The 16129-nt window shown below is 47.6% G+C and overlaps 1 protein-coding gene across 2 annotated transcripts in view; it reads right to left on the bottom strand.

Annotated features, from left to right (window-relative positions):
- Positions 1 to 16129, bottom strand: part of AP2B1 (adaptor related protein complex 2 subunit beta 1) — a 662041-nt gene that overhangs the window by 598159 nt on the left and 47753 nt on the right. For both annotated transcript variants that reach the window (XM_078679615.1, XM_078679616.1), the window contains exon 3: positions 8750 to 8855. In XM_078679615.1, coding sequence (XP_078535741.1) covers positions 8750 to 8855 — 106 coding nt within the window. The remainder of the gene's footprint in view (positions 1 to 8749; positions 8856 to 16129) is intronic.

Genomic DNA, 16129 nt, shown 5'->3' with positions numbered 1-16129 from the left:
GTTGGATAAAATCAAGAGGGGGGCCATCTTGCGATGGGGGAAGAGGGAAGGTGCAGATATACTACTACTCCAAGAAACGCATATGATGGGGACGAAGGCACTTAGCCTGCAGCGATTTGGCTATCAGCAGGTTTTCCATGCGGGCTTTTCTAGGGGCTCCAGGGGGGACGCCATCTTGGTCCATCGACGGTTGGCCTATGTTCATGAGAGGCAGTGGCTAGACCCGCAGGGTCGATATATCTTCGTGAAGGGGATGGTGGGTGTGGAACCTGTTGTATTTGGGAGTGGATATGCCCCCCCCCCCATTACAGTGGTCCCTGGCTGAGCGGCTGTTTGCAGTGTGGGCGGAAATACCGGAGTCCTTAGCGATACTGGGTGGAGATTGGAATGATGTGCTGGATGCGAATGTGGACCGACAGCGGCTGCAGGAGTCACTAACGGTTGCTACCCCTACCCGATTGAGCGCGATGGCGGAGGGGCTGGGCTGGGTGGATGCCTGGCGACACTTGCATGCTGCGGCCCGAGAGTACACCTATGTTTCAGCTGTGCATGGCTCTTTCTCGCGCCTCGATTGTGTGTTTGTGCCCGGTGTGTATTTCAGCAGAGTGCGCGGGGCGGCTATCCTGCCTAGGGGGTTGTCCGACCATTCCCCTGTGGCCGTAGATATTGAATTACACAGGAAGAGGCAACCGTTTCGGTGGTGAATGTCCTCATGGCATCTTCAGCAAGCTGAATATATACAACATATGCGGGGGTGATCGCCCAGTATTGGCAGGAAAACTTTGGCGCGAATGCAGATGTGACAAATGTCTGGGAGGCCATGAAGCCCACGTTGCGGGGAGTGGACATAGCGTGGTGTGCGGCGGCCCTTCGTAGGCGCAGGGAGGCCATAGTAGCGGCGCGCGTGGAGGTCCTTGAGCGGCAGAGTCAGGAGGAAGGTGACGGTGGGGTGGTCCGGCTGCTCTTACAAGCACAACAATCCTAGGCGTCCGTACTGTTAGATGAGGCCAGATAGGCATGGCTGGCCACACGTAGTAGGATTTACCAGTGGGGAGATAAGTCATGTACTATGCTCCATAGGCTATGTCAAAATACCTTGCAGCCGCTTACGCTGCCGGGACTTACAGATAGCGCTGGCGTTGCAGTGACGGACCCGGCGGAACTAGCGGCTAGCTTTGCTCGATATTATGCGGCACAGTATGCGCCGCAGGATTGCCTCCCAGTCGATGCAGTCGATAAATTTATTGCTGACCTGCCCCCGAGGGCCGTCTCAGATGAGACGCGTGCGACATTGGATCTCCCCCTTACTGTGGAAGAGCTGGGGGACGCGTTGGCACAACTTAACACCGGAAAGGCGCCCGGGCCTAGTGGCTTCCCATGCGAATTCTACAAGAAATTCCAACTTCAATTGGGAACCCACTACAGAGATGTGTTGGAGGCGGCGCGGGAGCTGGGTCGGCTGCCGGCAGACTGGCGCCATGCCGAGGTAGTAGTATTCCAGAAACCGGGTAGGCCGCCTGCTAGGCATGATTCATATCGTCCTATATCTCTGCTTAACATTGAAGCTAAGTTACTGGCGAAGGCGCTGGCGAACCGGCTTCTTCCCTGCGTGGCTGACCTGGTTCATCCGGACCAAGCCGGCTTTATGCCGCATAGGGCGACGCGGCACAACGTCCGACGGGCACAAACAGCTGTGGATGCGATGGGGGCCACGGGAGAATGGGCCGCCCTGCTCCTGGCAGATATAGATAGAGCGTTCGACTCCGTGAGCTGGGCCTACTTGTTTGCGCTTCTGCCCCGTCTCAACCTGGGTCCTGTGTTCATTTCATATGTTAAGCTACTGTACACTGATATCACGGCGGCTGTGCGGATTTCCGGGGCGGTGTCCGGGAAGTTTCCAATTGGTCGTGGGACCCGCCAAGGTTGCCCGCTGTCCCCGTACTTGTTTGCGTTGGCCATGGAGCCCCTGGCATCCTGGGTGCGTATTGATGCGCAGCTACGGGGCTTCAGGTGGGGTGGGGGACTCACCGACAGGATCGCACTATATGCGGACGATGTTCTCTTCTTTCTTACGGACCTGGATAGGTCGGGCCCGCGGGTATTGGAAATTACGCGTATATTCGGCGAGGTCTCGGGTCTGTATCTTAATCCACGTAAGTCCACCTTGTGGGTGCTGTGTGGTGGGGCTTCTGCGGGCTCCTGGGCATCGGCCTTGCAGGTGGCGGCCGGAGGCTTGTTGTATCTCGGGGTGTTCCTGTCCGAATCAGCGACGATTTCTTGGGAGCGTAATGTAGTGCCAGTTTGGGAAAGAGTTCAGTCAGACATTAGAACGTGGTCCCGGATGCCCCTCACAATATACGGTAGATCTGCAATTTTTAAAATGGTTGCGCTCCCACGCCTTCTGTACCAGCTACAGAACCACTTGCATCCAGTTGCACCCCAGTGGTTCCGGCGGGTTAATTCGGTGCTGGGACGCTTCTTGTGGGCTGGGGGTGCCGCCAGAGTGGCGCTGCGCACATGTTTCCTGTCCACATACTGTGGTGGGCTTGCCACATCTGACGTGCTGTCGTACTATCAAGCCTCCCACTTGTTGGTGCTGAATGAATGGTGGTACGGGGATAGGAGAGACCCAGCATACGCCTTAGAGCGCTCGCTGATGGGTGTTCATACATTGCATACGATTTTGTACTCGGCCGGACTACGGAGGCGGCTGCCCCGGGCCACGCAGGTGGTGTTTATGGTATGGCGACAGGCTCTGCGTCGTATGGGCTGGTGGGGCCGATTAACAGCAGAGACTCCTTTGTGGAATAACGGGCAACTCCCCGCGCTAGCCTCGTTGTCGGGGTTCGACGGGTGGGATTCTATAGGGATCTCTTCCCTGGGTGATGGCGTATTCGGCGTGGCCCTCAAATCATTCCAGGAGCTCAAGGACGAGTTCCATATGCCCAACGCCCAATTTTTTAAATACCTGCAGCTCCGCCACGCGCTTGGGCCCAGCTTGGTGGGTCTGGAGTCGCTGCCGGAGTTTAGCCCGCTGGAGGTGAAGGTCTTCATGGGAGACCTTGGAGACAAGAAGGTCTCACGTATCTATCAAACCCTAGTCACTCATTGTTCCTCCTCCCTTCTTAAGTTGAAGGACGCCTGGGAAAGGGACATTGGACCATTGGATGATGACGATTGGAGAGAAGCTTTGGAGTCCCCGCGAGGGACTGCAATCGCGGTGCGCCTCAGGCTGGTTCAATTTAAATATCTACATAGGGCCTATTATACGCGAGAGCGACTGTGGAAAGCAGGGTTGATTGGGTCCCCGGAGTGTTTGCGATGTGGAGCTGAGATGGGTACTCTGTTGCATACTGTGTGGTCCTGTGCTGGTCTGGCCCAGTTCTGGCGGGGTGTATGGGGCTGCCTATCGGACGTACTGGGATGGGATCTTCCCCGGACGCATAGGTTGGCCCTTCTCCATGTGCTGGAGGGCGTTGGAGGGAACCTTTACAAGCGTCACCTGCTGCTGCTGGGCCTCGTTGTGGCCAAGCGGAACTCGGCGCAAGCATGGAAGAGTGACCAAGCCCCCCCACTGAGAGTATGGAAAGCGGGGATGGATTACTGTATGGGGCTTGAGCGCCCGGTGTTCGAGGCCAGAGGATGCCCCCGAAAACATTACAAGATATAGCGGAGGTGGGCGGAATATAGGGGTTTGACTCTGGATCCTCCAGTGGAACCTGACAATGAGGTGGATTTGGTGGATGAGGAGACACCTGTTTCCTTGCTTGATACATACAGTTTCTGGAGGCTGGTTGCGATTGCCTGCGCTGGGTTAGGGAGGGATAAGGGGTGGGTAGAGGGGTCGTTGGGTGGTTGTGGGTGGTTGTGGGTGGTGGGTGAGGGTGGGTGGGGCTGTTACTGATTGGGTTTGTGACATGCACATGCATATTTTGTTGTTCTGGCAGGTTTCTCCTGACTGTGGAGGACTGCTTCCATGCTTTGCCTAATCAATAAAATAAAATAAAATTGTTGTGAAAAAAAAAAAGTGGTACAAGAACCACGACTAGAGTCAAGACAGTGTTGAGAGGACGTAGAAATGCAGGGGACCCACAGAACCACCCAAGGTAAGTAGATAGGGACCCAACGGAGAGTTTATGCAGTGTGGGAACACGACTGCGTGCTCGGTATTAGCCTATGTGCAAGTCGCAGTTGGATTTTTAAAGATTAAGGACCCTTCCCAGTGGACCCTGCAGAAACCCCGTGGATACAGAAGGTTGGAGAGCCGCCCAACCAGTGGATACCCTAGTACCCACGTTACCTACACTAGGGAAGCCAGGTGCATACTTGTGAAGTGGTGTCGGAAACCGCAGTCAAACCCAATGGAGGACTTCAGGAAAGTGCAGCTGCTGGGAGAGGAGAAAGTGTCCGTGGGAATCCAAAAGTGGATTCTTGAAGAGGAGTACCTGAAAGGAGAGGGTACAGAGTCTATGTCACTCAGGGGCGACCAAGCATCTTGGAAGACTAATGTACTCCGATGTAGGGTGCTTCAGGATAGATGATGAGGACCTTGACTCCGCAGATGCCCAGACCTGGCGATGCTGAGGAAGACCATGACCCATATACGAGCTGTCACACAAAGATGGGGTTGGTGTACGGCGGGAGCACCAACAAGCCTTGGCAAAGGCAAGCCACGCAGAAATTCAAGAAGGAGCAACGTCTGGACCAGCAAGGTCGAGGGCATTCACCGAAGACAGGGGAGTCAGGGCAGGCCCGAGCAAACAGGGGAGCCCAAAAGAAACAAGTGTGACCCCTCAAGTGGACCCACAGGCCGGAGGCACTGGAGTCGCAGGAGGATCTCAAGCAGCTCACCAAAGGATGCAGGCCACAATGCACACAATGCTGTGTGGCTGAAGATTCTGCTCACAGGAGATGCTCGAGGTTGGGGCTACTTGGAGCCCGAAGATGTTTTTGCAAACAAGCATTTGCAACTGCAAGTTGACCGCGGTACCCAGGGGTTCAGTTATTGTAACCACCCGATGAGAGATGCTGGCCTCAAACTTGGTGAGAGGGAAGAGCAGGCCTGGGGAGCTGTGTAAAACCACCACCTATGTTGCAGAGTCCACGGAGTCGAGTCCGGAGGAGCACAGGATCTGCAGACCAGTCGACCTAGTTGAGGTGCCTGCGAATGTAGGGGAGTGACTCCTTCACTCCAAGGGAGATTACCTCAGTTGTCTTTGATGCTTCACAGGCCTTGAAGGTTCCTTTATGATGAACAGGCACAGACGAAGCAACAGACTGGAAGGGAGACGAAGTGAGGCCCAAACGAAGTCCAGAGTGCCCAGTCAGTAGAAGTGCAGTGGTTTCTGATCTGAATCTTATCCCACAACGAATCTTGGGACCTACACCCAGGTAAGTCCTACGGAAAGTGTTAGGAAGATTCAGGAGATCCTCCCAGGGGAGGGTCTGGACAGGGAGGAGGTTACTCCCTTGTCCTTTGTCCGTTTTCACATCAGAGCGGGAGCCAACAGCTCCAGGAACTGCCTTGAACTGGACTATGCACAGAGACACCAAATGTGCCCCTCATGCAGACTTTTAGGTGCTGGCAAGCACACCCACCCGGTCCCTACAATCCTGTCTGGGAGGTGGTCACACCTCCCTGTGACAGCATGCCTATTGTTCCTACAGAAATGGGTCTCTGGTCGGCAGCAATCTTTTTGTGCTGTCTGGGGCTAGAAGGTTGGCATCGAGAACAATGAGAGCCTAACGGAGGGCTCTTCCAGTGCTTGGAATCAGATCTCCCACAAAATGTACGTGTGGGAGGTATGATTCCAACATGTTTGATACCAAACATGATAGAATTCGTTGCAGCTGGTTTCGATATGGTCATCGCGTAATTACACGGTGCCCCACTACATAGTATATGGCTGCTTCACTGGCAACCCGGGAGAATGGTCTTCATAGGCTGCAGGGGTGCCCTGCTCATACAGTGGCACTCTCTCACTTAGAACCAAGCACCCTGCCTTCAAGGCCTACTATAGGGGTGACATAGGTTTTAAATGCAGTGACCCCAAATATAGTAAACCTATATCTTTAATAGGTGGTGCATGCACCAACTTACACAGGCTGCAATGGCAGGCCAGTAATTCCATTTTGAATGGTCTCTCATGGGTGGCATCATTCATGTTGCAAAAAACACAGTTGATGGACAGAATGTAGAACAATGTCATACATTCATCCCAGTACAAGGATCTGGGCCTATATCCATCGTTTTTTTGCACTCCACACCACCCTGGGTTAGACACTGGCTATATGCAAATCAGCTCTGACCCTGTGCCTCAAGGGAACAGTCCAGTCCGAACTACCAAGCCATGTCTTTCCCAGACCGGAATCAAGCATCCAAGGACCGGTTTCTGGCTATCAGCCTTCATCAGCCTGGATAGCTTGACTCCAGTGGTGTGGAGAGCCTGGGACTCACGAGTGTAAACTTTGGGTGTTTAAGTGAAATTTTAAGTTAAAAAAAAATCTATTTCCTACCTATAACATCCATGTAACCTTTTTTCAGTGAATTTCTTAGTTTTTTTAAATTCTATTCCTAACTATAACATCCTTGTAACCTTTAGTTTTTTCAGTGAATTTCTATGGTGTTTTAAATGCTAATTCCTAACTATAATGTAGTTGTAATCTTAGTTTTTTTCAGTGAATTTCTATGGTTTTTAAAGTAGTGTTCGCGGATGTAGAGTGGTGGAGAAAGGGGGTAGGGCCTCCAACCAGCTTTTATGAATTACATTGTGTAGGGCTTACAGGAGGTACCAGGAGGACTTCTTTGCCCCCAAGGTCCCTCTGGAGTAAAGTGGACATAGTCCCCCAACCAGTAGTACACCATGAGCCATGTTTGTAGAGTGGTGGAGAAAGAGGGTGTGGACTCCAAAGGCCTCTTAGTAGTCCTGCTGTTTGGGACTTCCTGGAGGTAGCAGGAGGGGATGTTGGCCCCCAAAGGTGTCCTTAGGGGCCAACTACCCCTCCTGTTACCTCCAGTAAGCCCCACACAGCAGGACTGCGAAGACCTGGTAGGAGGCCACGCCCCCTTTCTCCAACACTCTGCAAACAAGCCTTCTTGGCACACTACTACTTGGCTCTTGAGGGTCCTTGGGGACACCTAGCCCTCCTGTTACATCCAGTAAGACCCACACAGCTGGTATGCTGAGAGATCGTCAGAAGCCACGCCCCTTTGTCCACCACTCTGCAAACGCACCTCCTGGCACACTGCTGCTTGGGGAATGAAGTCCACTTTAGTCCTGAGGCCATGAAGGGGCAAGAGGACCTCATTCCCCCACCAGCAGTGCGCAGAGAGGCATGTTTACAGAGTAGGTGACGGTCCGGGGGTAGCGGGAGAGCAGAGAGGCTCCCCACATATATTAATGTTACTGCCTCACGGTGGTGGGGGTCCCCGGGGCTTTGATAGGCCCTAGGAGGTGGGCCCCATGTACCTTCTCCTATATTTATTTTATGACCCGGGGACCTGGCCCACCCAGATGTTATCTAAAAGCAACCTTGGAAGAAAAAAAATACGCAAATATTGCGCTTTTGTAGCATTTCAAAATAAAATGTTTTTATGCCGTGGCGGAGTCCAAGGGGGACCCATACACCATGGCTTGGGGGTCAGGGTATTTTCACTTTTTTGGTGGGGGGGGGGGGGGGGGGGGGGGACTCTGTGAAGCAGAGTCCCAAGATGGCTGTGCCAACACTTCCTGGTTAAAGTGTTAGCAGCAATCACAGCGGTGCATTTTCCTGCTCAAGCTCCTCTTTTTTTGCGAAGGCTTCACGTCCAGAGATAGCACTATAATTTTCAACTTACATTTCTGAAAAATGGCTGAAAACATTTACACCGAACAACAAAAACCACAATCTGCATAACAACATCTACCTTTCTGCCAAATTAGGTGTAATTTCAACCAGCAGTTCAGACTGTAGGTTCGACAACGTGTTCCTATGGGATTTAACATTACAAACACACCCTTATGTTGCGCCCCTGTTTCTCACTGCACGGATCACCCCCAAACTTTCTATGACACACAGAACTGACTGAGACTTTTTTGGGAACATTTCATGACGATTGGTCAAACGACGCCAGAGTTATAGGTAAGTCCAAAAATGCTTTTCCTATGGAAACTAGGTCCTAACTAGAACTACCGACTGCCAGTAGGTAATATACATACACATATATAGACACACACTTTTACTGTATTGCGAATACATATTTTACAAACATGCAATGCTACTTCTTCAATTATTTGGCAAACAACTTCCTCTCAAGATACATTATTACGGGCAGATCTCACAAGCTATTACCTACAGCACACTTATCTAAACATAGTAAATACATCCAGAACACGGACAACAAAAAACATGTGTCCGCAATTACATTTTTTCCTCTCTTTGCTCAAGCTGTACAGCACCAGTAAAAAGCATTAGCAAAGTCAATAGGTGTACATTAGCAGCCAAAAGGCGAGACCTATTGGCTTTGCCAAGGCTTGTTATTACAATACAACTATGAGCTCCATTGTTTCTAGGACCCCTGCTGCATTGTTATTTCCTACCCAACCCAACTTCCCACAGGGGAGTTACCGTGCTTGAGCAGGAAGGTTATTGGTCCTTCCTAGATTACACGGCATTGTATGCAAGTTATTGGTTCTGGGCAGCCTTATGTTTACAAGCGCCATGGTTTCCAGGCCTCTGCTTTTCATGCCATTCCATATTGCTCAGTTACCTGACATCCTTCCCCACAGTCATGGCAGCAATGACCTTCTTCACAGCTTCCTTTCTTTTCTCCTTCTTTTCATTGTTCAGCTCTGCTTTCAGCTCGAAGATCTCTCCTGCAACAAGAAGTGTGAGACTGAACATAGTCAGTAGAAGAATGGAATAAGGTCGCTCAGACTCAGTACAAGTAACATGGTGATTTTAGCAGGCCATTGGCATCTGCGACCCCTGACACAGGTATGGGGTGGAAATTGAGTGGGCATCGCCTCTCCCAAGACTTGATGCTGCACCAAAATGTACAGCACCATGCAAGAAGCTCTTACCCGCACCAGAAAGAGAAAGTCTTGCAGTTCAAACTGTTCTAGAAGACTGCAATGAGCCAAAGGAACACCGAGGCAACAGTAAGTCTCACGACATGCAGCAAAAGCTGCCAGCTTAAGCCAGAGGCACAAAAGCCCTAAATGAGACAAAGTACAAAAAGACACTGCCTGATTCTGAAGCCTATCAAGCATAAAAGCAGGGCACAAAAAAATGGGAGATGGGGACTAATCAAGTTAGGCAGTAAGCAAGTGACCTCATTGCAAGTATCATCACAGGGCATAATAATAGGATATGGCATCACAGGATGTGACATCACAGAAAGTGGCATCACAACCCATGAGCTCACATAAAGCGACATCACAATAAGTAACATTGGATCTTAACACCTCACACATATTGTTAGCAGGTCTATCACAAGTAAATTTGAGTGCATTCGAGATTTAACATGAGAATTTGAGTTGGGATTGTGCCAAAAATTTGACAACCAAGATGCTAAATCAGGGCCTCCACTTACCCTTTCATTTTATAAAACTCTGCCTCAAAGAAATTGACACCATGGAAAAATGTGGCAGCAAATCTGTTCTGCTTAATTGCTTGCGAAGTCCGTATTTTAAAATATCTTATAGGGTTAAGGCACCTGTTGCAGAGATCTTTGTATGCCTAGTTAATCTCAGGGAACAATAATAATGGTAAGATAAACACTGGAGGTTAACGCATTTGCTGGAGAGATCTGGGTTTTGTCTCGTCCCATTTTTTATTTAATTAAAGGGGCATAGAGGTAAAGGGGTCTCCTGCAAAGCCCATGATCTAGCATGCAGATGACATGTTTTTATTTTATGCAGTTAGGTAACTGGGTTACTGTATTTAACAAAGAGATCCTTTTGTTACTTGCAGTTCAAAAATTGGAATTCTAATATAGCACTGAGAGGTATGAAGGATATGTGACTCATACAACTTGTAACCCTTGTAACCCTCACTGTATTTTAGAACGCATCCTGTGCATTGATTTAAACACTTATAAGATTTATTGTCAAAATATAACGTGTGCATCTGATGAAAAATTCTCTGACAATCTACACTGGGATGCGCAGTGCTATATAAGAAAAAAACAAAATGGTGAACTTTATAAATAAATTGCTTGCGTAAATACCAGCACAGACCAACATATGCCATTCTTACAGTGCATGCATATCTCATATACAGGGTCCGAAAAGTTAAAACCGTGTCTCTCTTAAGTACTTGAGAAGTAATGAACTGTGTAGCTTGGTTTCCACGCTATTGCATTTTGCATCTAGGTGTGAGGCTCCAGACCACTCCCAGTCAGGATACTCGAACAAATGGAGTCCTGATGGCCCCTTAAGTTTGGCCCTTGTTTTGGCCCAGCTCGAATGTAAAATAGCAAAGCCCTCCCTCCCCAGCTGCACGTTGCTGCTTGGAAAGGAAGCAGACACCGTGCAGGAGCTGCTGAATGTGTCCCTAGGTAGGAAAATTACACCGGGACACGTTCTGCATATTTTAGTGGGGCCCAACTTCTTGGCAGGATGAACAGTGTCCACCCTGTGAAAATAGTGGGTGGATGATGTCTACCCACGTTTATTCCTGTCTTGTGCCTTGCATGAAAAAGTCTGATTTACAGTAAAACAAGGCCACACTCACAACAAACGTTTCAAAGCTGGCCGAAGATAGTGGTAGAAGCGTGTCTGCACTAGAGTGCTAGCGAAAGAAGGTGAGCAAAAGTGAGAGCGAGAGATCTTCAATGCAGCTCTCTGATAACCGCTCTGAGTAGTCTCGGTGGATAGTGAGACGTAAACAGACTCTCAGGGGAGCCGGAGACCAGGACAAAGCCAATCCCTCATTTTTCACAGTATAAATAATACATATAAACTTGGGTCCCCCCCCTCTATATAGCTTTACCTACAGCAAAAAACATATATATCGCCAAACTGTGAGTGTTTCAGATGAGGAATTTAAGAGCACATGCATTGCTACTTTACATGTATCCATTATGAGACATGTGTTGCATCGTAACCTTAAGATTTTGAGGCACACTGGAGTTTGGTTCAGGCAGCAATTCCTGCTGTTATGTGAATAGCCAGCTATTGCATGCATTCTGTTTTAAAACTGCTCTTCATAGTTTGATGGTGCTTAAAATAAGATTAAAAAACGCAATACAGCCTTGACGTGTAGAGGATATTTTTTATGTGCCCATTTTTATATGGAGAGGTTTTTATTAGATCCATAGTTGTTTTTTTACTTTCACTAGTTAAGTTTTTCTTCATATGAAGGACGAGCTGTTTACTTTTTTAACCGGAGATGATATTAGTAGTGATCATTTCCCCAATAGTGTCACCATCTCAATGCAAACCGCACGTAATACAACTGGTAACCCTGGGTTATTAAATCAAAAAGCCATAAGCATAGACAAAATCAATGGCTATTCGGTTAAATGGTCCAAAGTAGATCCGGATGCTATCACAACTAAGGTCATTACCAGAGCCCTTCCTATGCTAGAAACATGCCTAAATTTGCATTCCTCTGCAGAGTAGATTTTGACCAGTTTTATTAATATTACTAAGGTAATTAGCAAGGAGTTGCTTCGTAAACAAAAGCAGAATTTCTCGTATGAAAAAGGGTGGTTTAATTCTGAATGTCGTAAGCCCCTTTCGACCCTAAAAATAGCCTTACGCAAATCCGAGAGGGATCAACTTGAAGTTAGGAAGCTGAGAAAGCTTTATAATTTGGCTAAAAAAGAATGTAGGCAAGAAAGGAAAAAAGATCTGTGGGTGAAGCTTCACGAGAGCTGTAATAGAAAGGATAGTTTAATGTTTTGGAAAGTGGTCAATTCACCCTTCCTGAATGATGTGAACCCTGGCCCCAGTATTGAGGTAGCAATTACAGCAGAGGGATGGGTCTCTCACTTTTCAAAAATATTCTTAGCTGAAGGTCTTAACTCAAACGAAACTGGGGAGGGAGATATTCCATACACATCACCTTATCATATTGAATTATCTTTCAGTCATGATGAAGTAATTAATGCCCTCTCATCCTCGAAGTCTGGCAAAGCCCCCGGGCCGGATGGCGTACCCTTGGATATCTATACCCATACGCAGGAGCTCTGGTCGCCGGTACTGACCAGAGTAATTGAAGCAGATCTAAAAGGGGGTCTTGTAAAATCTTGGCCAACCTCTATCTTGCTGCCCATTTTTAAGAGGGGAGATCGCAATAATCCTGCATGCTACAGGCCCATTTCCCTCCTGGATTCTCTTGGTAAAGTCGCTGGTCGCTTGATCCTAGATAGATTGCGAGCCTGGTCTGAGGACAACAACATCATGACAGACCTGCAATACGGCTTCCGGGAGGGCCTGGGCACAGTGGAGCAGGCGCTGAATCTCTCCCTTCTTATTGGGAAATATGCCCAGGCTAAGAAAGGTAATCTCCACTTAGTCTATGTGGATTTGACCGCAGCTTTTGACTGTGTTTCACATTCAAGGCTGTGGTCAATCTTAACAGAACTGGGCGTAGACCCACCGATAATATCCTTCCTACGCGAGTTGTATTCGGAAGCATCGGCCAGGGTGACATTTGGGGTGAACGGTGAGCTTACTCCCCCCTGAGCAGTCACCAAGGGAGTCAGACAGGGATGTGTTCTGGCTCCCTTTTTATTTAACCTCTACACGAACGGTCTTGAGAAGGCCATGCTAGAGGGGAGTCAGGACTTACCAGCTATCGCCCGTCGTCCCATTCCTGCGTTACTTTATGGGGACGACGCGGTGATTATGGCGCGAACCCCATTACAACTCCAGATCCAATTAAACTCCTACTGCAAATTCATGGCCTCACTGGACCTGAAGGTCAATATTAAAAAAACCTTTGCTATTCATTTTGGTAAAAAGACAGCCAAGAAAAAATCGATACTTATTGAAGAAGCTAAGTTGGACTGCACCAAGACCTACCCATATTTAGGTATTTTATTTGATAACACTTCTTCTTGGAAACCGGCCATTGTTAGTAGGCATCTCTTATTCCGGAGAGCTACTTCTGCCCTTATTGCCTTTGGCCGTAAAATAGGGAAGCCTCCCCCAAAAGAACTTATGCAAATATACTATGCAAAATGTCATAGCGTAGCTGTTTACGGTGCTGGGGTGTGGGGCCACGTACCCGTGGACATCTTACAGAGGGTAGAGAACAATTTTATTCGTTTCTTGCTGGCCGTCCCATATTGCTCTCAAACGTTTGCTTGTCATACCGAATTGGGCATGGATTACATTGCTGATCATATTAAAATTCAGCCAATATTACTATGGCACCGTATTTGGTCAACGGAGCAGTGTAGTCGAACACGTGCACTAATCTCAGACTGTTTGGGCCTAGACAACTGGTCAGATATTCCGTGGCTGTCCTTTGTACACAACTTTCTTAAGGATTTGGATCTTTCTATATATTTTAAAGAACCTTCTATTTTATCTACTATTACAAGAAAGACCTTGAGAATGTTATGTTTGTCACATTTAAGGGAATTACATATAGCCCAAGAAATTAATAAAGCTTCAAACCGACAAATTTTAACTATTCAATGTACTCAGGGCATTGAACCGTATCTCACCTTTTGTCTGACCAGCTACGAAAAATATTTGTTGACACGGTTTAGGCTCAATATGTTTTTTCTGTTTGGTTACATTCCCAAAGAGACAAGATTGGTCCACTTCAATTACCCGGTGTCCTTGCGATGGTATTTCTGAACAGTCCACTATCCATGTATTTCTGTTCTGCAAATTTTATGAATCACCTCGCAAGCGTTGGATTATTCCAATATTGTTATCCCAGGGTTTGCGAAGATGCCGCCCAGCTCTTATGGCATTACAACATCTAGAATCAGTATCAAATGCTAAATACATAGCTATGTTTCTTAAAAACTGTTTGAAAATTCGTCGCAAACATGATTGTAGTTCCAGTGTTTTATTAATTCCTATTGCTGAAAACTGAAGTGTGTATAGCAATTATGTCTGGTATTATACAAGTATTCGGCGGAAACATTTTTTTTACCTAGCAATTGTAGTTACGAAAGACTTTACTCTGTTAAACGTAAATACAATGTTTAATTCTATGTTTATTGTATTCTTACAACTGTGTATGAAATTGTATATTATGATTGTCGCTTTTATGATTTTATGTTTGTTTTAAAATCGAATAAAGCTTTCTACTACATCAAGTTGTAAGTTAATGTAGCAGAGTGGATGTGTTTATTCAACTGATGTGTTTGAGACTTGCGAATTTTAATGAATTACCCGAAATGCATTAAATAGAGAAGAGAGATCAAGTATGAGAGAGAGAAAGAAAGCGCGCGTGTATTTTTTTACTTTAATCTGTGAGGGAACATGGTTTTGTCATGCCCAACTCCACACTTGACTGCTTTCTATTGCGAGCGGCAAAGGCTATTGATATAGAGATTGAGGTTGCCGAACGGCGGCTATCAGTGGGAGGAGGCCCGGTTGGTTCGGCCACCTACCCAGACTCGATGGATGCCCCGGCCGCTCAAATGATTGAGCTTAGCCAAATCAATTCCTCTGCCATGAGTAGCTCGTGGCTCCATCTTCCGCTAAGCAGCACTGCACTAAACCTCTAACACTGCCAGTACGAGATACGGCTGGAAAAAGGAAGAAAAAAGTAAAACATACGGAGCCCACAAGGTGCACATGGACCGGGTCAAAGAGACAGTCTCAGGTTCTTTGCCCAGAAGCTCCGGCATCACCCTTACAAGGACCAGCTACCCCGAATGGCACTAACTTGTCATCACCCACTCAGGCAGTAGCTATTCCTCAGCAAATGACTGTGGCGTTAATATCCCTGATAGAAGAGACGATTTCTAGAAATTTTCTACCAATCTTAGCTAGATTAGATAAATTGGAGTCTACTGTGACACGTATGCATACTACGGTTACGGATTTTTATTTCTGGGGCAGGGGCAAAACTGAATTCACTGGATAGAGGTTCTGCTCAAAAGGGGACTCTAAACCAAAAAGAGGGGTCGTTAGCCAGACGCAACACTCAACCACCCTGTCCTGTGGATAATGCAGTCCCTAGAAAACCAGCCAACGCAGTAGAACAGAAGCACCTGGGGTCTGCTAGCAATAGTCAAGTGGCAAATATACACATACTATCAAGTCAATTTAGGCCTGGCCCATAAGCTACAGTTATTACTGGGAACGATGTATGCACAAACCAATTAACATCCCCTTTACTGTCCCACAAACATGGCCAAATTAATCGTGACGATAAAGTGACCCTACATCTCTCACCAATGTGCTGTCCCTATGTAGCCATTCTCACCAATGTTCCCACACTGCAGGAAAATCAAGTTGAATCACAGTCTCAACTAAAGAATAAAACCTGCTATTGGCTTCAAGAGAATACAAATTTTCTTAACTCAGACTACCAAGATATTTTATTTGTGAGACGAGTCAGGTGGGTGGGCCCGTTACGCAAGTCGTCATTCCCTTGAAACTGCATTGTAATAAACTGCAGCTCCCCAATATTGCTAGTCGGCTGCTGGCAAGGGGGGGGTCTCACTTAAATAACCAGAGGCTGGGCAAAGCAATCACGGTTTTGCCTCTTGGCTTTTTTTATAGGCACTTTGAAAATAGTGAGAAGAACACCCTGGCCAATGATACTGCCAATGTAACGACTCCCAAATACCAGGAGACCCCCCTCTGGAAACTAGAAACAGGTATCATCCCCTGAGTACTCTAGATTCTCAAGATTGACTATCTAGAGCACCCTCATTCCCTGCAGAAGATATATCTGCTATGCAGTCCATTGCCATATCCTTGTCATGCACCAGCAGTGATCCTGGTTTAAGTGAACCTGCAACAAATATTATTCATCTCCATTCCCAACAAGTGCACGGGGGGTCATCAAAACCACTGGGCTCACACAGTAATTATTAGTCAATGCCCAGGATTTGAAACTCTTATCCTGGAATGTAGCCGGTATAAAGACAAAGATAACCGACCCTGATTGGTGTAAGTTAATGGATGGGTATCATTTTTGTCTTTTGCAGGAAACCTGGGCA

Source organism: Lissotriton helveticus, chromosome 3_1, assembly GCF_964261635.1.
Source record: "Lissotriton helveticus chromosome 3_1, aLisHel1.1, whole genome shotgun sequence".
NCBI classification, from domain to species: domain Eukaryota; kingdom Metazoa; phylum Chordata; class Amphibia; order Caudata; family Salamandridae; genus Lissotriton; species Lissotriton helveticus.
Note: the sequence above shows the minus strand (reverse complement) of the source record. Positions and strands in the feature narration are given on the sequence as shown.